Source organism: Falco punctatus (genome assembly GCF_963210335.1).
Source record: "Falco punctatus genome assembly, chromosome: 2".
NCBI classification, from domain to species: Eukaryota; Metazoa; Chordata; class Aves; order Falconiformes; family Falconidae; genus Falco; species Falco punctatus.
In genome coordinates, this window is record NC_137581.1 from 65,022,287 (window position 1) to 65,043,493 (window position 21,207).

A 21,207-nucleotide genomic window follows, 5' to 3' on the forward strand; every position below is an offset into this window, starting at 1 on the left:
CATGGGGATAAACGAAGCTGAAAGAGCAAAGCCCATTTGTCTGAAATAAGTTTTTTAAACCTCCCAGTGCCACAAACAAGTTTAAGAAAATGTCCAAAGTATGCAGTACATTTATAACCACTTTAATTTCTCTAACGAAATCACAAGAACAGTTGAATATTTCAGTTTTCCCTGTGTCAATGGTTTTCTTGAACAGAATTCCCACCCCAGGAGCTATTTGCTCTACATTTGCCCTGTCAAACTGCAGAACATCTACAGTATGGTAATAAGAAGCATCACATTCAGCCTCTAGAATCCAGCTTTTTGTCTGTGACCTTTTTTCTTTGCTCCCATTGAAGAATGACGGGTAAAACTCCTCTACAGACGTAAAAGTCACTGCCACTATATACATTTCTTTAACCATTTGCCTTTCAGTTGCTTGTAGGGAAACCTCAGAGCGAAAGCACAAGTAGTCCCATGAAAAAGCGTACTAAACCCAGAGCCACACCATGACCTCCAAAGCCAACACAAAAACCTCTCTGCATATTTTGTGTTAGCGTCGTGCTCATTTGTGAGCTGTAATGCAGGTAAAGTAACATTAACTGGCAGAGTAAACCTTTTTTACAACGTAAACAGTACAATTACTTTAGTGTAAGTGAAAACCAAATCACATTTCAGATAACAGACCAAACCTCCTTCCCTTTCCTGCCCTTCCTCCTCTTCTCATACATCCACAAACTTTTTTTTTTTTTCTTTTTTGTGCTCCTGAGACACATGGGTACTTAAAACTTCGTCAAGTTGCCACTGGCAAGTGTCCTCAGGAGGAAGGACAGCAGCCCACATGCTCCCTGCTCTACTGCAATCATCTGATATGCTGGAATCAACAGCAGCTGCTATTTTTAATTTGTACAGCAAAGTAAATGTCAGGATCTCAGTGAGAACACAACCGGACACCCACCCAGCTCTTTGAGAGCTGGCAAGTAAAAAGTTAACAGCCAGGCAACTTGGATATATCACTCCTCGAATTACTGAAGCAGCAAGCAGCTGGGAAGCCTTGGTGTAAATTAAAATGTCATTCAAGTTTGTTAGATTGTAGCGCCGGACGGAAAGGAAAAAGGAACTATTCATCTATCTGGGGCAGCCTCCTGCTGTTCCTCTTGGAGCAGGAGCAGCCCCCGTGCGCCCTGGCACACAGCACTGCGATGTTCAGCCCAGCGTCACTGCAAAACAAGCAGGAGTGACTAACGATTTTATGCAAATACCAATAACCGAATAGCAGGTTTTTTCCAGGGTATTAGCTGCTAGTTCACAACAGAAAGAAGTTACATTAAAAGAACATGCATCCAAGACTTTTTAATATGTAATTATGATATATTAATTATAGTTAGTGTGGGTATTAGTTGCAATTATTACACACAATTAATACAAACTTATAATATATAATTTTACTGTATAGATAGACTTTTCTACATAAATGTACATATACAAAGTTAGTGCCTCAAATTAGAAAAGCCACATTTCCAAGTCTCCAGAAACATTCCTTCCTGCAGGACCCCCTATTTGTGTAAAACTTACCCACAGAAGATTTACAAGGGACATAACAGCACTGCAGTAGCCCAGGGGATGGCACAGACCTAACCTGATAGCCCGACTGTCAGTTTTCGGAGGGTGGTGTCCCCCGCAGAGGGGAGGAAGGCCTTCAGGAGTGCAGCCAGCAGCACCCACACCTGCACTCTGCCCCAGGCACTCGCACCAGGTCGTAAGGTCTGTGCAGGCATACCCGGAACTACACGGGCAAGTCAGAAGAGGATCCAGCATCATGCCTGAGCCGCTTTTCATGGTCCACATCTGGTCTCACTAGTGAAAATGATCTTGTACTTGGTTCCGTGCTTAAGTGCTTGGTAACATTTAACCTACGGCAGCTCTTCTGTTCTGTTCCTTGCTGAGGATGCCCAGCCCCCAAGTCTTCTGGAAATGTCTCCTCAGCAAAAATCCTGCAGCCCGCCCTTGCTGCAAACATTTCACTGTGTGCCCTATTTTCCTAATCTTTTATAATTGGCTGCTCTGCCCAGAATCTCTCCTAAAGTCAAGATATCGGTGTTTACAAACAAGTCTACACAAGCCTAACCCTCCCCCACATCACAAAGCTGTTTTTCCACAAGATACTGTGCAGCAAATTATTTTTACTCACCCATCATCAAAATACATTAGCTTTATGTTCCTTCCATGTCTTATCTTACTCATTACTTAAAATTTCTAGATTTGCACGATCCACATTTAATTAGCATATTAATTATTTTCCCTCTCAATAATCTAGCAAAATACAGAACAGACCTGAGTCAGTAACTGCTCCCAATCTGCCACTTACTAATAATAATTTAAAAAGTAATCAAATGTAGGCTAATTATATTGTGTATCTGTTGATCTAGGTTGGTTTATAGGAACGTCCTCTGATAATATAGCATCCCCCTGAAAAACCACAAAGCCAGATTGCTTCCTTTTATTCATCAAATTGTCACATGGAACTGATAATGGTAACATTTAGGTGATCAAATACTACATTACTTTTCATCATCATCTTCTGGAAAGCAACAAATGAAATATTGCCTTATAAATTATTATTATAGTCTATTATTAAATTATTATTATTAAATTCCAGAAAAATGTCTAGATGAAAAATAAGTTTCCTAATACAAAATGCCATGTTCCCAAGATGTGTGCTAAACTGGTCCTAGGCTTTCCGTACTTTCCTCTCAGCCTTCCTTTGCCTGTTGCTTACCCACATGCACCTGCTTTGCCTAGTCTGTTGTTCCTGGTGCCTGCCTCTGAGTTTTGGCTGTCTTGCTATGTTTAGGAGTGCCCAAGAGAGTAGCAGAGGGCAACGCAGGCAGCACCCCACGTGGAAGTTTCCCCTTCCTCAGCAGGGTCCTGACTCCAAACAGCAGTGCAGCTCCATGGCTCTGCTGGAATCGTCAGCTTCTCTTCCTCTTGGAGTCAAGCAGCAAAAAGGAAAAGCCAGCTTCACCAGCTGCCAGGTACTTTATTGCTTCTGTACAACACAGGTGACTAGATGAAGGGACTTTCTTCCTTGTTCAAAAGGCTTTTTCTTACTAACACTGCACTGACTGTGGCATGTTGTCACTGAGCTTGAAACCTGTTCTAGCTCGGTATCTGGCAAAGAGATATTCCTTAAATGACATTTCACTGTCTCTCCATCACAATAATTAGCACCTCCCTGAATCCTACCAGCACATCCAGAACCGAGACATAACTCGCTGCTTGTGCTCCAGAGCAATAATGAGATTTGCAGGAAATAAGGATAAAGCTTGTAGGGACTGCGTGACCTTGTTCTCCATAACAAATAGATTAAGAGGTTCCAAAAATAAAAGTTTAAGAAGCAGTACTCTTATAGCCTTAAGTTACCTCTACAAGTCAGAGCTGCTGAAGTTAAAAAAGAATCCTTCAAGTCTGCTGTGCATATGTCAGGTTAAATATAAATACTCCTACAGGAACTGACACGATGATACAAATTCTTAGTGTTACAGAAATACCCAAGACAAGACCTCAGCTCTGCTACTTATCTTCCAGCATTTCTAACTATTATTTCGAAAGCCTATATAACCCAGCCTGGGACAAACCAAGTGATTTGTCTTGGTGATCCAGTTTATTTAACCAAACTGAAAAATTAAAAATTAGCTGGTTTAACTTTTCCCAGTCATAAGCCACAAAGTATTTTATTGACAAGAACACATTTATAATGTCCATGAGAGCCAGGGTGGGGAATTAATGTTCTCTCTCCTCCCCTCAAACAGGCAAAAATGGTTCATTTTTAAACCAACATGTGAGATTAAAAAATGTCTCCTTGCTGTAGATGCACATTACCATTTGCTACTGGACTTCACTGGAATCCAGAAGAGACAAACAGAGCAGGCCTCAATGCTGGCAGGCAAAAGCAGAGGTTGCCGTGAACAGAACTGGCCAACCTCATGAAAACCATTCAGTTCTACATCTCAAGTCATAACAGAAACAGATTCCACCATATGCCTTTGTGGGAAAAAATCCTCTTCCGTAATCCTTCACTACAGAACTTCTCTGTTTGCGTGTTACTGAGCACAGGGGTTATTTTAAACAATCTTGGCAGCACAAAGCTTTCCTTCCCAAAAAGATATGCTGTCACGGTCAAGTTTATGAACTTCATGCAACACATGGAATGAATTTCATCAGTTACACAGAGGTCAGACAGTCCTTTCTCACCTTCAGAGCATCTAAATACCATTTATGCTATCCCTACACAAACTATTGACTCATTCCCCCTGTTGGCAACTGTCAGCCTGTTTTGTCCAAGAATGCAGGGCAATGTTCTGCTATTTTATTTCTACCACGGGATAGTCCAAAAAGGTGCAATAGGTCTTCTAAGAATCTACATCATGAGCCTGGCATAAAAAGTTGGACAACCTATGTTTGAGAGGAAACCAGAAAGTCAAAACAGGAAAAGGAGGAAAGCCAAGAGTACTGCCAATTCTTTTTGCAATATCAGGCCAAAGTAACCCCCTGCAGGTGTCCTGGCCAAAGTGATATCCTCAGATATATGTTAAGCAGCAAGCTGAACTCTATGTTATTTTTAACACCTAAATTCCTAATCCTCCAGGGAACTGGGCAGGGGGAATCAACTACAAACCCAAAAGAGGCTCAAGCCACATTTTATTTTTCCTTCACTGAACCGGAACGTCTGTCCTGAGGTACTGAACTCACACCAGAACCAGCAGTAGCCATATTGTTCACAATTGAACGATCAGCTTTAAAAAAAAAAAAAACAAACCATAACCAAGGCCCATTTCCTTTGGGTGGAAGAACCACCTTGAAATAAAAAACCAGGGGGAAGAGGGGGTGGGGGGAGAGGAAGAATGTGCAAGGATTTTATGGATGCTTGTTTGTTGTGATACTGAGATTACCCAAAATTTAGAATAATAGATTTTTGAAAAATGATTTACCATTAACAACTTTTCAGCAAGCACAAAGAGGCAGTATTTGAGTGTTTCTATGTAACCCCATCTGCCTGTATTTATCTTTTGCTTCTGAACCCAAACTTGGAAAGTGGATCTTGTGGAGCAGAAAGCAAATAGGAAACCAAACGGCTCTTTCACACAGCACAGTGGGATTCTGAGCAGATGTAGTAGCTACCATTTGGAAATTGAAGGATGCTTCTTAATTATAAAGAAAACAGAAAGAAAGGCAAACATTATATCCTTCTAGACATTATAGAAGGCAGAGATGAAATACAAAGAAACAAAGATTCACTGTGTAAATTCAGAGAAACAAACTGAAGTGCACAGCATGTTAGAAAGCAGAAACACAACTGCCAGAAATTCTAGTTAAGGAGAATGAAACTGGCTAGTTTATTTATTTAATGTACTGCTCAGTAGAAACGTTTGCATCATTAAAACCTAGTCCAGACTAAAGTTATAGCTACCAAAGTGTTCTCATACAGGTTAAATATAACTGAGAAAAATTCCGTTGGACAGCTTTCTTCCCTCTTCCCCCTTTTCGTATCCACTACCATTGGAATTGTTCCTTTTGTGGATAGGGTTTTTTTTCCTGTAGTTTCAGTGAGCTGATAGACACCAACAGACATGAGTTATTCACCACTTGGCTGTTTCTAAATGGCCTGGCCTGACTCCAGTCATTGCACTCTATGAATTGTGCCAGTCTAAGAAGTTCCATGCTTTGGAGAAGGCTGCAGCTTACTGGGTTGATGATGGTCCCAGGAGCCAAGGCTTTTAATTCACAAAACCCTTTGACAGACTTTTAACACCGGTTTCCTCAAATGGAGAGGAAATTAATGAACAAGCACTGAAGATTACCACGACTGCTTGTCATGCCTGTAGAGGAAACAAACGTTATTTTTTTTTTTTTAAATTAGTTTACAATTGTACAGTGAGTTTTAATGACTGATGACTTGAGCTGAATAAGGATTCCTGGATCTGTGGCTTTTTAAAGTCCTCTACAGGATTAGGAAGAATAGCTATTTTATCAGTTCACTGCACTGACAAGATTATTCTTAACAACTCAGCACAAACCACAGCATTTATATTCTCTCACTTAAAACCACCAGCATTACAGTTTCTTCACCTCTTTACAAGAACACTACAGTCACGCCATGGGAACTACCAAGCATATTACTTAAAAGACTGGAACAGAAGTAGGAGGCTTAAAATAGAGAGCTGGACAGACACATACAGTTCTAGCCTGCTGTTTGGAGAGGGAAACCAATCCAAACCTTCAGTCTGAAGCCAATGGGAATGAAAGCCACAATCCTCTTACTTCAAGCTTGAAGAAGCTAACGAGAATTAATTTTAACCTTGAAGCAACAGGCTTTAAAACTGTAAGAGGACCAAATGAGAATGCTCCACTAGCCATTAATTGAAAGCTTAGTAAAGCATGCAAATCTTCTGAATATAAAACACACAAAACAAGTATGGTTGTATTTCTTAAGCATCTCAAACTAAACAGTCACTTCTTGTACTATTATGTAGACAAAAGTTACCACTGTGCTCTGCACATCATTTTCTTCATATATTTTCCTTTACTACCAAAGCACATCTCCTTCCACAAATACATATATGCTGGATATGCAGTACAGTATATTATTTTGAAACAATATCAAAGCCTGCTGTCAGTGCTTCTTTATACTATGCCATATTAGAAAAAAAACCTTGATAATACAGTTGAGCAATTTCAAATAAACAATGCTGTAGTATCTTAAGTTCCAAATATGATGAATCCAGAGTAAGCACATCTTAGCTCAGGAAAAGCCAAAGTAATCCATAGATATATTCACTACTCAAGGAGAGAATGTGTCATCTCTGTATATGACATTAGCAAAACTGAGGTTAGAAAACTTATCGAGCTCCGATATTCACATTTAAGGCAGAAAGTTGAAGAACTAGAAAGGATGTGGGAAAAGATAGATTACAAACACTACTTACAAAAAAAAAAAAAAAAAAAAAAAAAATCGAGCTCTGTAAGGAACTTCTCTACTTGTATAAATTTATACAAGGGAAATGAAAAACAAACTTGATCACTTCATAGAGAAAACACCGTAAGCATTATGGGCTTTTCAATATAGTAAGAGGAAGTCTCTAAAAAGAAGCAACAGCTACAAGTTATGACAAGATAAATTCCAATAAAAAGTATACCAAACATTTTTAATAAGAGTGATTTATAGTTTGAATACACTATTAGGAGTGGTGGTAGGGTCTCTCATTCAGACGAAGTCTGGGACCTTTCACAAAGATGAGCTCTAGCCAAACGAGTCTGCTGCAGAGGGAATGGGAGGAAATACCACTGTTTCCTCAGCTGGTTTCTTGTACAGCAAATCCAGTTACATTTCCAGTTTTAGGAGTCTTGGTATTTAACGCAGAGATTACTTCAAGCATATGAATATAGCTTATGGCAACTTTCAAGTTAAAATACAAAACTGTGTATTAGGATCTGCATTGAGCACCATAACCCCATTATACATTTGTCAGCAATTATATTATGCTTCTTGCTGTCAAAGTGATATATTCAGGAAGGTTGCTTTACTAAAATTGTAAGTGAACATGCAGAGCCCTAGCTGGCCATTAGAAGGTAAAAAAAAAATGCTATGAGGAATGAAATAAACTACTTTGGCTTTATGCCTATGTTTTAATTCCACAGTTAGAATAGCACAATCCCTTTAACATGAAGACAGCTCTGCCAAAACTATAGTTGCAATACCACACATACACATTAGTGCTTTTATGACTAGAGCCATTAGCTAAAAATTTTAAAAAACAAACAAAAAACCCCACCGAAAAAAGAACATCCCTCCAACATGACTATTCCAATAAAACAAAGGACAAACTAAGCAAGCATGGTACTGCATGCTAAGGCTTGGCCACTAATTGGTTTTTACACAGGAAAAAAAAAAAACAAAAACAACAAAAAAAACCTCTTCCCCCAAACCCACACTTCTGTGTTTCTATCACTCTGTCTACCTTCCTCCTTTGTACGCAGCCAGGAAATTCTACCTTTGATCAGTCCTAAATGAACTAAGATTTCTTTTGAAAAGTTTATTTTGCTGGTGACTTTTGGAAGGGATGAAACTCTGATTTACTGGGGAGATAAATAGGCAAATACCACTACTTGCACAGATACCCAAAGGCTGCAATCCCATCCAGAGTAGCACAGAGGGCCTACTGAAGATACCTCAAGTTCAACATAATGAAATCACACTAATATAAGGCTTGCTTGCTAGAAGGAAAGAGGCATACTTGACTTTTTTGGGTGGAATAAATCATTTAGGTCCTGCTTCCAGTGTAAATACAGCCATATCAAGGAACACAATATTCTTCAGCATTTTTAAACACTATGGGTCCTTTTGCTGCATAGCTGAAACTTAGCATGTTTCCTCACAAAAGTAAGGCTGACAACATGTATATTCTTGTCATATACAGGACATTTCTGTCTAGAAAAAAACGTAAGTTTTCTACCCAGCTACCTAAAGTACACCTACTAAATACTGAGCTTGTTCTTTTATTGATGAGGCTTGTGATTTGGGGACAAGGGGTGGGCTTACAATACATACAGGAAATTCCAATATATTCCAAAAGTATAACTATATACATAATTTTAAAGAAGAAAAATGTCAGTTACTCATGTCCTGCTTGCTGAAGTCTCCCAAGTCCCCTAGCAGTTCAGATTTGTAAGTAATAAGCATTTCAGGCTTATCATGGTTTCTAAATACAGGCACACGATGGCTCCTACGTTCCGCCTTGAGCTTAACAGGACACTGTATGCTTAATTCCTAGGTAAGTACAACTGACCTATGATGTTCAAACATTAACGCTTTCATCATGGCTACTGGTTAACAGTTAAGCATGTTGGAGTCCCATATTTCAAAACTAATTATTCGGCCTACCAGGCAAACATTCCTCTCTCCTAGCAGCAGATGTGATGTGCTCCAGAGGTGGGCACTGCTATGGCTTCACACGTGATCACAAAGGAACTCTCCAAGAATAAGCAAGAACTCTGCCAGCTCATGGCCCTGTAGTTGGGTGCTGCCAGAGGAAGATAAGCAAACAGCCTAGAACTGATCAATTTGCTGGAATTTTCTGGGTGGGTGGTGCTATAAAAAAGCTTGGTTATCAAAACCTACTTTGCAAGCATGAGGTCATGCATGTTATACATAGCAAGGAGCTTTCCACACCAAAGGCACATGTCTGTGGTGCTCAAGTCTTGTCTATGAAAGGACATGCTTTTCATCACAGGCTGCAAATTCAGCTCAAGTCATGTCTAGCAGTGACTTTTACCTGCAGAGCTGAATACAATGCTTCATGTGAAAAGAAGTTCCACTCCCCTTTGGAGAAGCAGGTCTTAAAAGACACAGCTGCCTAGCCAGTTCTGCATTCAGAGGCTCCCTGGCAATAGCCATCAGGGTATTAAAATAAATTCAGCCACAAGAATGAAATAAATACATGCTTAACTGCAATTAAAGCAAGCAGTCTAAACAGAAACACTGTAAAGGTAGTACAGCATTCTGCATTTCTCAAGTGGCCCTTGCCTTCAAACCTGGAAGTCTGTATGATGGGACTTGAAAGACTGTTATAACATTAATCTCAAAAGAGAAGGATATACAAGAGTTTGATATGTAACTATGTTGTTATTCAGTTCAAATATTCATGTGTCTTACTATGCCTAATCTCTTACACAACACCAGTCTATGGCTGACACATGCAAGTCTATGAACTGAGAACCATAGAGAGCTCAAAACAGAAATGTTAAATGTCTGCATGTTGAGATAACAGGTATTTGTCTTAACCAGCAGTTGCTAAGCTACTGACAAAAGTGGTTTTTGCATTGTACCTTGTGTCCTTGCAGATAAAGCCAGTTAGTTCAGTGCAGTCTTACTACTTTGGTGACTATTTCATCATGCAAAACTCTGTTCTTATTTTTAGTCATTTATAAACAACCAGTCAATACATGCGGGTAAAAAAAAAAAATATTTAAAAGACAAAAGGCTAAGAAGCACCAGGCTGAAGGACAGTTGTTAGACTGATCCTTGAAGAATGCTTGTAGGCTACATCTAATGTAAGATCTTTATTAACATTGTTGGAGAAAAATAAAAAGCTGGTATTTTTTAAGAATCCTAAACAGAGATACTGTCCCATGTCAATATGCAAGGAACAACAGAGTAACATAGTGAAAAGATTGGAGTAAGAGAGACATGATGATATAAAAAATAACAAGGACAAGAATGTGCAAATAAAGGTCAGCAAAAAGGTGTTATGAATTCATATAAGCTGTGGAAAAAACCATCTGTTGACAATGAGAGACGAGTAATAGCACATGCATTATTACTGACATCATAAATCAAAAACAGAGTGCCACAAGGGAAAAAAAGCAAGGAAGATCCTACAGTTTTTCTGTCTCAAATAAAACACTTTCAGCTGTGAAAAGAGCAATAATACCACTGCAGAAGGCACTAGCACATGTCCCACTGGAAAAAAAGGGTGCCATTGTGATCAAGTGGGGAAAAGGGAAAAAAAATTAAAATTGGAACAAGCACACAAACTAACTATTAGGCCAAAACAGGAACAGTGAAGAGTTTGACTGAAGCAAAAGAACTGTAAAATGACTTGACTGTATCCTACAAATACATGAAAGGTAAGCACAAGGGGGGGGGGGGGGGGGGGGGGGCATTTTTTACCCTAAAAGTCAACATTGGCACAAGAATAAAAGGATATAAAATTGGCCATGACCAGGCTAGTGCAGAAATCATAAGACCTCTCAACCATTGGAGAAGTACTTTATAAGTGGGTTTCAGTAGGAGTAAATAACTCCAGTATAACAGTCTAGTAGACTAATTGGCATATAGCTTGATAAACACTGCTGCTTTCAAGACTGAGAACCACTGAAGGGGGGGGGGGAATTGTTCTGCTATATATAAACATAACTGCCATACTAAAGGGAGTCCAAATTGTCAAGTTTTTCTTCTCTTAAACTCACCATTTAATCACAAACATGTAAACATTACAAACATGCTCCTTAAATTACATACCAAAGTACCACAGTTAAAAAGTTCCCCACCTACCTGATGCTTTCTAAAGCAACCTCCCCAGTATTTCCTCAACAGAACAAAATAATTTCTCAACAAGAACCAGAGTGATGAACAGAACAGAACCACTAGAGCTATGCTGAATACAAACTGCAGGCGCGTCCACTCTGAGCTTGAATTGAATCCATACTGCTTCTTGTGGGCAATACTGTCTGCTCCAGCCATCTGTTTTGAATGAACCTGGGAATGAAAGATCTTGGTAACACCCAAAACTTCAGTTAAACAATAATTCTCTTCTGCCTTGCTGTGTTTAAACAAGATACGGTCTTAATCCCCCCAAATCCCTGTCTGAGCAGCTGACAGACACAACAGGCAGTAGACTACGGGCTTGCCTTCAGCAGGAGAAGAATCTTTCTGGCCTCACCCAGCCATACCCAGTAGCGCAATGTTCAGCCAGATGAACATCGTGGAAAACTCCACATACCAACAAACCAAGCTGTGATTTTTGCTAGCACAGCTGGAAGAGACAGCCAACTCCACTTGGGCATAACGGAACAATTCAGCCAGAAAACCTCTGCTGATGGGGTTCCATTCCCTAATTGTCCTCCTTTTGTCAGCGGGTGGAGCAGTCAGGCCTTCATCATATTCTATGGTACATACCTCCACCCAGATGTACAAAACAGTGCAAATGGGGAGGTAAGCCATAGCTTTGGGCGCTCTTCTCTGTCACTTCCCAGAAAGCTGCCACTAACGCTCCCATCTATCGCATTCTGCATTTTTCAAACAATGATATTGATCTGTGGCTGGCCTGGTTCATCTGCCGACCAAAAAAAATGCTGTCAGCATCAAGGTACTAGAGCAACTGTTCAATGTAGTTAAATGTGTGTGGGCAGGGGGAAGGAAGCATTCATAAGGACACTGCAGAGGGCAGAGAAGGGATTTCTAGGTTGCCCTACATCACCATCGATTTAACTGGCAACAACAGGACACATTGGAAAATGAGGACATGACCTGGAGGCATATTTGTTGAAATGAAAGGGGAAAACATATATTATAATGCAAACAGATCAAGAAAAGAGCACCCGCAACAAAACTAAAGGAAAAACGTTGGCTAATTAACTGTTGGCATCCCACAAAAAAAGATTGCTAATTTTCCCTCCGAAGATCTGGAGAATACAATGTTTCTCTGCTTCCCCAACAAATACCTGTAGGGCTTTAACCTGAAATGTGCTGTACCTTGCACTGCTACCAGAAGGGTAGTGATTACCTACCTGAATAAGTTCCTTTATGGATACAGTTTGCCTGTCTGTCTGATCTCTCTCTCACGTATATACACACAGTATTTCACTGAAATTATGCCAATTATTTTATCCATCATGCTATTAATCTTATAAATGTACAATTCAAGCATGATATAGGAAGGCACTGGGAATAAAAGCGAAAAAATATTTTTTAAAAAGTTGGTTAAAAAAAAAAAAGACTGTCAGCAACAAGTTTTCTGACAGTGAAGCCTTGCATTACTCAGTACAAGTATTTTTACTACACAAAAGATTCATACCACCTCATATGAGCTCTTGTTGAAGCACCCAAGCTGGAAGGGACACCTCAAGCTTTCTTAAAACTGACTGTGAAGGGGAAAGGGGCACACTCGGATCAGCAGTTCTGATTAGATATCTATTCCCCTGCCCATTGACTATCAAAGAAACGTAAGCATGCATGTTTTCAACTTAAGCACCTCAGATGGATGCTTGTATTGCATGTACTGAACCCAGACCAGTCTGTAACAAGACTTTTGTTACAGAGTAGTAAAAATATATCTGTAAATAGGGTAGTAAAAAATATATCTATAAATACAACTTCACTAAATTTACATCTCCTTCACACACAGTAGTTGCCTTTCACATTATGAGTTTTTTTTCCCCCATCACCAGTGCTACTGGTGTAAGATAAATTCAACAACTAAGAGGGAAAAACATGAGCAACTTTTGTCATTTAGGTATCAGCAAAGTAGAGAAGGATATACAAGAACTAAAGGTTTTATGACAAACTAGAGTAAATTGCCTACCAAAAACAATGAATAAAAAATTCTGAACCTACTCCTTTGCCCCAAATAAAAACATGTAAGACTATCAAAAAGATTAAAAGCAAAAGTTGCCACACATCATTTTACAATACAACTTGCCTTATACCGGAGGGCTCTACCCCTCACACAGTGATGCCAACGGAAAGACATCCACCCATGTCCGCCAGTGGCAGGTCATGCGGCAGACAGCAGCCCTGTCTGCTACCTGTTTGCACAGCTTACAGCTCTCAAGGCTGAATGAAAGCAACAGACGGTTGATTTCTTTACACTGTTTTTATAGCTTAAAAGACAACTTCAAGGCTGCAAAACCTCAAATATTTGCAGATCGATTCCACAAGTCACAGCACTCCCTACCTGTGTCTACTCTTTCAGTCTGCAAAGAAAGTTCAAACGCTCTGCTCATATGCAAGGAAAATCTCAGTTCCTACATGGTATATTCACTGTAAAAGATTAATTTCTTACAGCAGTTCAAAAACATGAAAAGACTCTCTCAGCTCTTTTTTTTCTTTCTCCAAATCTTTCCTTTCTGTTCCATAAGGAATCAAAAATTATATATATTTTTTTGTTGTTGTTTAATCTTAAACAATAACAGGAAGAAGCAGAAAGGAAAGCATCAACCTTAATCTCCTTGACCAGCACTTAGCTGACACTGTAATACTGAATTCAGTCTCCAACCATTTAAGATTAAGATCTGTTGAAAAGCAAAACTAGACCAATAAGGAATTTCAAAGCCTCCTTATAGAAAAATTAGTTTTCCATTTTGAGTATGGCTCTACATTACAGAAGTAGCTGTAGTCAGTCCTGGGCAATGCTATTGGAAATTAATGATGAAACCATTCTTAGTCTATAATTAAATACTAAAAACATATCCAAATGTATTTCACAGGAGTATAATATATAGCTGTGCCTGATGCCTGCTTCTGGTTTTAAACTACTTCACACATGCAGTGAGATTCAGCTTATACATGGGGCAAAATACATTGTGTAAACACCTTCTGTGAACCCAGAGATTGAGGCAAGGGAACAGAGAGAGTTACTGAACTGACCAGATGTAGATACTGCCTGTAGTTCAGGGTGTGCTGAATTTCCCTCTGGACTCCATTGACCAGCCTGGCCAGATCACCACTGATTGTAACAGAGCTTTGACAAGAACTTCCTATACAAAGACAGGGATTTTGACATTTGTTTGCTTCCTTGCAAAATCGCAACATGTAAAGTGCCCAAGACATCCCCGCTCAGCACAGGACAGTAGAAACTACTACCACCTTGCCAAATACCTCTGAAGAAAGCTCACGCTGCCTCCTGCCAAGCCACTGGGCATCCCTGCTTCAGGCTCAGTGCTCAGACTGTGCACACCTCTCATCTTCACTCTGCTCTGCAGTCGCTGCTTCCTGTCTCATATCATATTCCTGCAACCAGAAGTGCCAAATCCCAGATACCTTTGCAAGTCCTGTTCCCTGGCATCATACTGATACAGGAAGAGATCTACTTAACAAATGTAAGTAGGGAGTGAGAAGTAGGACTGCAAATTAACACATACATAAACCACTGCATCAAGACTAAAATCTAACTATAAAACAGACAAGTTTTGCCTCTGTGCTGTGTCTTTGTCCTGTGTTTCCAGGACCCTAGAAAACCTTCAGTATATGCAAGTCCATTTTAACATCTAAAATGTCTAAAAACTGAGAACTCAAAAGATGAAAGCTAAGCTCCAGTATACAACTACATGTGTTTTTAGCATACCAGGCAATATTCTTCCAATAAGAGCATCTAGCAACCAAAAGGACTCCTCTTCATTCTTTGTAATAAGAATCAGGTATCCAGCTATGAAGTTCATGCCCTGAAATAGAAAGAAGGGGTTTAAGACAAATACATTTATCTTAAGAGTTTCTAGTTTATTTCTTTTGATTAAGGGCTAAATTGCTACATTTCTACATAGGGGGCATATTAAGTAAAATCTCATAATAAAGGCCACCGATTGAGTAAGCTATTAAACCTGCATGACAAGAGCTCACAAGAATTATTAACAGAGATCAAGGAGAGGAAAATTAAAAGCAAAAGCTTAGTAGTCTATAATTTGCCTTCAATTTTCCTTTTTTTTTTTTTTTTTTTTTTGAAATCCCAAAGCCCTGTCCCAGTGTAACCGAAGACTGCTTTGACCAGAACCAAGACACAGCCATATTAAATGTGCAGTGTAAACACAACACACCTGCAGGTGTAGGCAGTGCAGCTGCAGAAGTAGAATGCCTGAACCCAACACTCCAGTAAAAAGTTGCAGCTCCAGCAGCTTTTACAAGCTGTTGCTGCTTAACTCATCAAATGACTGTATACAAATCATTTGCTTCCATAATACCTCCAGTACTCCATACGCTAGTCAATGACTGGCCACTCTAGCCCCTGCCTTTCAATGTGCAAACAGAAGGTAAACACTGGGAGGTGGGGGGACTGGCAGAGCTACCAGAAAAATTGTTAAATGTAGTCAAGCCAGGACTGGCCAAATTCCAGCTGTGCAATTTTCATAACTCTTACTGACCTTTTCTGACTGGAGAAGTGGCATACAGAACACACAGGTCACAAACTGGTACTCCCTGTAAACACACTGCTTCTGTCACAGGGACTTTTTTCTTGTATCTACCATAACATTGCTAATTATGGCAATATTAGCAATTTACATGCACAGTAGTTAACTTCCTTATGCATTTTTTAAGTATGTCTTTTCCATACACATACTCAAGCTGACAACTGTAGTAACATAGCACCTCAGTACAACAATATACAAAAGCTGCCTCTGAGGTGCAAGCCCCCCCCCCCCCCGCCCCAGGTCTTCCTAAGCTAACCAAAAATTGTCTTTAAATATTTATAGACTATGAAGGTTGGTGTTGGCTACATTGCATTCTTTGGTTTCATCCCTTTCTTTGGCCTTCTCCCCACTCTCTCTCCCTCCAAGCTGGACTTCTCCAGTATGTCTACCGCCACAGGCAGCACCATCTCTGGTTATTCCGCAGTGCTCTCAATCATGGCTGGGAGCCAGATGGCAGCTACCAAAAAGAACACCCCTCGCAGCCTCTGCAATCTGCAACTTCCTCTCTGAACCGAGATCTCCTTTCTTGCATTCCACAGGTCTGATTCACCTGTCCCACCTCAGAAGGCTTTGCAAAACTGCCAGAACATGGTAATATTAGGACTGCATCTTCTCCAATGTTTCATTTTCAAGCTTTGCGTCACCACTGCACTTGTTACACAAATGGCTTGGATAGACCTTACATGGTGCTTGGCCTTCCAGTTAGGAAGGCAACTATTTGTTTTCACGCTGGCAGCTTCTGTCACATCTATGGTGACAAGAAACCGTTTGGCATTTAACGTGGCATGGACCAAAAACTACTCTGGAGCATATGTTCACAAGACACTGAATTTCGCTAGTTATACCAGGGTAGACAACACTGCACCATGTCACAGCATGACAATGCAAAGCCTAATACACTCCCACATGGGAGACTTAAATGCCAGTAAGCACCACAAATGCACTAGCATTATGGAAATGACCCCTTAAGAGCTTTCAAGTCAGTCAAAGCCCTGCAAAACACAGGAAAAAAAATCATTTCTCACTCTGTGTTTTCTAGCGTTCACAGGATCTCTCCTGTCATGCAGTGGGTATCACTGTATCTATCTTCATGAAGTCTGCTGCTTCGCTAGCAGAAAAGGTGATTTTTTGTTTGATTTACAACATGCCTTGGAAAGGAAAGGCTGGCTTTTGGGTTATGTTCTAATTATTTAGTCAGAAAAGATAACATTCATCCTATAAGGAGACCAGAGGTAAAAAGAAATCACATAAGGCTTTGTAAGTCATCGTTCTTCATCTTCAGTGTTCATAATGCCAAGTTAAAACGTCCACTAGACAGTTAATGTACCAAAACTTTCCAGTAACAATTGAACATGCATTTTGGGTAGAAGCTAGCGTGGTTTAGAAGTTGTGTATGTTTGTGGGTATAACTACCTCCATACAGAAGCCTGACACTTACAAAAGAGTATTCATAATTCTCCCTCTTCTGTTAGTCTCAAAATATTAAAATTATAGTTTAATAAATACATCATACTGAAAATAATAGAAATAGTTCATCTTTTATATATTTTTTTTTTCATTTTTCAAATAACTTCTGTACTAAACCAGGTTGGGATACACAAAAAGAATATTTTATAGTGATCTCAGTCTAGGTTTAAATCTAAGTCTTCTCCTCTCCAGATTTCAAGAAACACAATTCATATTCTTTAACTTTGGAACAGTTGTATTTACTGTACTAACTTTCTCAACTAACATGAGGTATAGGTTAGCACACATATCCTTGACAAGGAAGGGGAGGAGAGAGGAAAGGGCTTAAGTGAACTGAAAACACATTTTGCTCATGACAGTTCCTGCTTCCTTATGATCTTAAAAGACGGCCGCTTCTTTCTTGATTGGCATGAATCAACCTTTAGCTTGAGTCCCACAAGAACCCTTACAGTACTTGGCAGCAACAACAGAGGCTTTTTTCAGCTGCCATCTAAGCAATACCAGCTTGAATTTCAAACAAATTTTCTTCCTACTTACCTGTCCATACAGGGAGATTGCACTAAATGAATGCTACCACCTCCCCAACTATGCAATGTTACATGAACGCTAGTCTTCCTGTATTTTTAAAAATGCAACAGTGAAAACAAAGGAAATTTAGATCTCATGCCTTGTACTTGACAAGGACTGTTTTGGGAAAGATGGCAGGAGGGAGGAAGAAGGAAAGGCAAGCTTGCTTACTCCTTCTCTGAAGCAACTAATCTTGATACAACCATGTGTGACAAAACATTTATTTTGCAGCTAACAAATGGAACTAAACATAATCAAGCTAGCTACAAAAAAGGTCACAGAGAAACTCACAAGGACATCTGAACTTGCCTAAAGCGATATCACTTCCCCCTACTCCTCGGGCCATTTTAATAACAGAAATAGTTTGTGGATCTGCTTCTGAAAACGCACATTCTAATGGACAAGAACAATTACCATTGGTGAAATGTACCATTGCTTAAAACAGAGTGATTACGTACCTGACAATATCCTACTGCTTTATTATGATGCCCATATGCTACCAATACGTTGTAGAGTGTATGCTGCAAACAAGGATCAGCAGTTTTGCGGAATTTTACGTTATCTGGAAATGTTCTGTTCATGTCTAGACAAAAAGGAAAAAGACCAAAATTAAGAGCCATTTCCTCCTTCACTTTCCAAATAAACCCTTACAGCTCTTCTGAAATGCAACTGAAACTTCACTATGGCTCACTACACTGTAGTTTTGGTAGACGAATGTTAAGAAACAGCTTTACCTCTGTTTTGGCTAACAGGCCATCTGCACTCAAGGATAATCTATTTCTAGAAAGATTAATACTGTTCGTATACAGAAGTCAGTTTCAAGAAGGACTAAAGAAAGTCTCCTCAGATTGGACTCTGTCAACATCTGACTGCAAAAGTCTAAATGAAAGCAAACCAGACATTTAGTCTGACAGAAACAACACATACCAAATTTATCTAGCCAATTGGCATGAAATGAGCTGCACCTCTAGGAAAGCATATCCTCATAACAAATCAGATTAACTTTCGACTGATTTATTCAGTGAACTTCTACCACACAGTCCCAAACAGCTAAAAAACCAGTCCTGTTCCTGCAGTTAGTGAATTCCACTTGAAATCACCTTTTAAAAGTGGGTTTGTTTTTTTTTTTAATTTCTCCACAGTGTGGCCGTGAGAAAAGTTGTTTCTTCATTAGTGCGAGATCACCAAGAGAAGTAGAGTGATTTTTTGATATCCAAGTAGCAGAACACATCCCACCTGTTTCAAAATCAATCCTAAGCGAAGTAAGGACTATGCAATTACTGACATTTCAGAACATTCATTTCTGCCAGACCAAACATGAACAGTAGGACTCATCTCTCCTTACAAAAGTCCAAAAATCAGACACACAAGTTTGAGCTAGTCACCCAAACTCCCTTTAGTTGCTGGAAAGAAACAGGCAGTTAATTTTGGGCCTGCTTCACTCTATAAACAGGGAACCCAAGGCCACTAGTCCAGACTTGTGCATTTGATTTTCAGAAGTTCAAGTTGGGGAGAAAAATCCTGTTGAAAAGTAACTTTGAAGATTTTCAAAACCTAAGACTTATTAATAAAATACAAATAGTTGTTTTGGTTATATTTAACAAAAAAAAATATTGGGTTCAAGTTAAAAAAAAAAACCACCACCAAACAGTAACAACATTACTGTTAAGTTATCACTTCTTATCAGCCTTTTCCTGCACAAAGGAAGAAGTCTGTTACTGTTACAGCTTTGACACAAAGTTGAGCTGTAAGCAACCAAAGGAAGAAAGCTACCCAAATCACGAGTAGTGAATGGAAGTTACAAGCATTAAAAAGTTATCTCACAAATGACTATTTCTTCCTTTTAAAATGAACAAATCATTTACAGAAATGGGATGGCAGGGAAATACTTCACCTCTCATGTAACTGAAAAGAAAAACACAAGGAAAAAGACATTTTTAAAAGGACTTGAGCAATAGCCAGTTATAGGATAGATAAATTTGTTTTGTTTCTTCTTAGCAGGAAGAGCAGCATAGTATTTGGATAATTAAAATTTGTTGTTTATTAAAGTATGTGCTGGATGTTACAGAAAAGTTTAATGCTGACATTTCAGTTATGGCTTTTCCCCTCAGCCACGCAGAACAAGGGTGAGGGAGGAGTACAAAGAGTCCATCACATACAGAGGAAAGACTACTCATACTGAACTAATCTTTAATTTCACAACCCGAGAAAGGTTTGCAGTTGAGAGAATCAGTTGCAATTTGCTTTTTGATTGCAGAGTATGTTTTTGCCACAAGGACTGGGGGAAGTCCTCCCTAATTTTATGAAGGACTTAAAACTTTCATTTATATTTAATAACAGTATTTTAGTCTAGGGGGAGGGCACACAGACAAAAACAAGATACAAGAGCCAGAAGTCTTTATCCTTAATAGAAGACATGGGGCATGGTCTCACAGGACTCCTTGTGCCAGATTATTATCTTGAGCGCACAAAGTGTGGTGGGTCTCACTCTCCATCATCCTCTTTCTGCTCCACTTGCATGCTCTCCCTCTTCCTCCGCTTCTGAGGCTCCTCTGACTGCAAGGTGAGGGAAGTCAACCCACTCCCCAAGCGCACACAAACTGGTATGTTTTGCCATACTGCAAGACGCCTGCCAGAGATGACTTGAAGCAAATGGCAAGAGCAGGCAAGAGCTGTTCATTTGACTTGAGCACTTACCCCCACTTTACTACACCTGGCCTGCGGGCCGTAGTTTGAGGACCCCTGATCCAAACCATGCAGTCAGATCCTTATGCCAGCAGTCACACTGTGCAGTGCAGGCTTGGGGGACTGGCTGATAAATATCAGACCCTGGGTTTCACAACACCTACCACTCCTCACTAAACACAAGAGTGGAAACGTGGAGATTAGCTGCATGCACATGTGAGAGATCTTGCAGACACAGACATACTTTGAAATTCAATGGCCTGGCCTAAGCGTGGCTTACTGCAAGGAAACTACATCAACTTACACCCAAGCCTTTTTGTAACCAGCATGTGTAGCCTTTGTGTTAGGAAGACAGCCACATTTTACCCTGCCGACATAATTTGTCTTACTAAACTTTACTATAATAGGGCATGAATAACAAAGCGCAGTAGGAATGCATGCCCTTCTAAATGTGTACATAAACCAAGCCATGAAAATTTCCATCAAAATTTAGAGACCTGCACTCTTTAAACTCATTTTTCTGTTTAAAGTAAGAAGCCTGCTCTCTCCTACACTTCTCTTACAAAAAAAAAAAAAAAAAGTATGCTCAAACAGCAAAGATCATCTACAACAAGATCAGCAATAAAACCCATCAGTCAAGAATCAGCAAGTTAAGGGGTAAAAATGGTGAAATGACAGTTTAGATTTATTTAGCCAAAATACTTCTATTGCTATCACTAATTAGATCTTTCTTTAAAGATTAAACTACTTCTTTACAGTCTACCTGCA

General features: G+C 39.6%; 1 protein-coding gene and 1 long non-coding RNA gene across 2 annotated transcripts in view; one reads left to right on the forward strand and one right to left on the reverse strand.

Annotated features, from left to right (window-relative positions):
• The window catches only part of GRTP1 (growth hormone regulated TBC protein 1), a 38,652-nt gene that overhangs the window by 6,298 nt on the left and 11,147 nt on the right, over positions 1 to 21,207 (reverse strand). The window contains exons 4-5 of the mRNA XM_080376345.1: positions 18,213 to 18,337; positions 14,883 to 14,979 (exon numbers count right to left, since the gene is read on the reverse strand). Of these exons, the coding sequence (XP_080232471.1) occupies positions 14,883 to 14,979; positions 18,213 to 18,337 (222 nt within the window). The remainder of the gene's footprint in view (positions 1 to 14,882; positions 14,980 to 18,212; positions 18,338 to 21,207) is intronic.
• LOC308059275 lies at positions 18,345 to 21,022 on the forward strand. The gene is made up of 2 exons (XR_013926187.1): positions 18,345 to 19,568; positions 19,622 to 21,022. It is a non-coding gene; the product is annotated as an uncharacterized lncRNA (long non-coding RNA).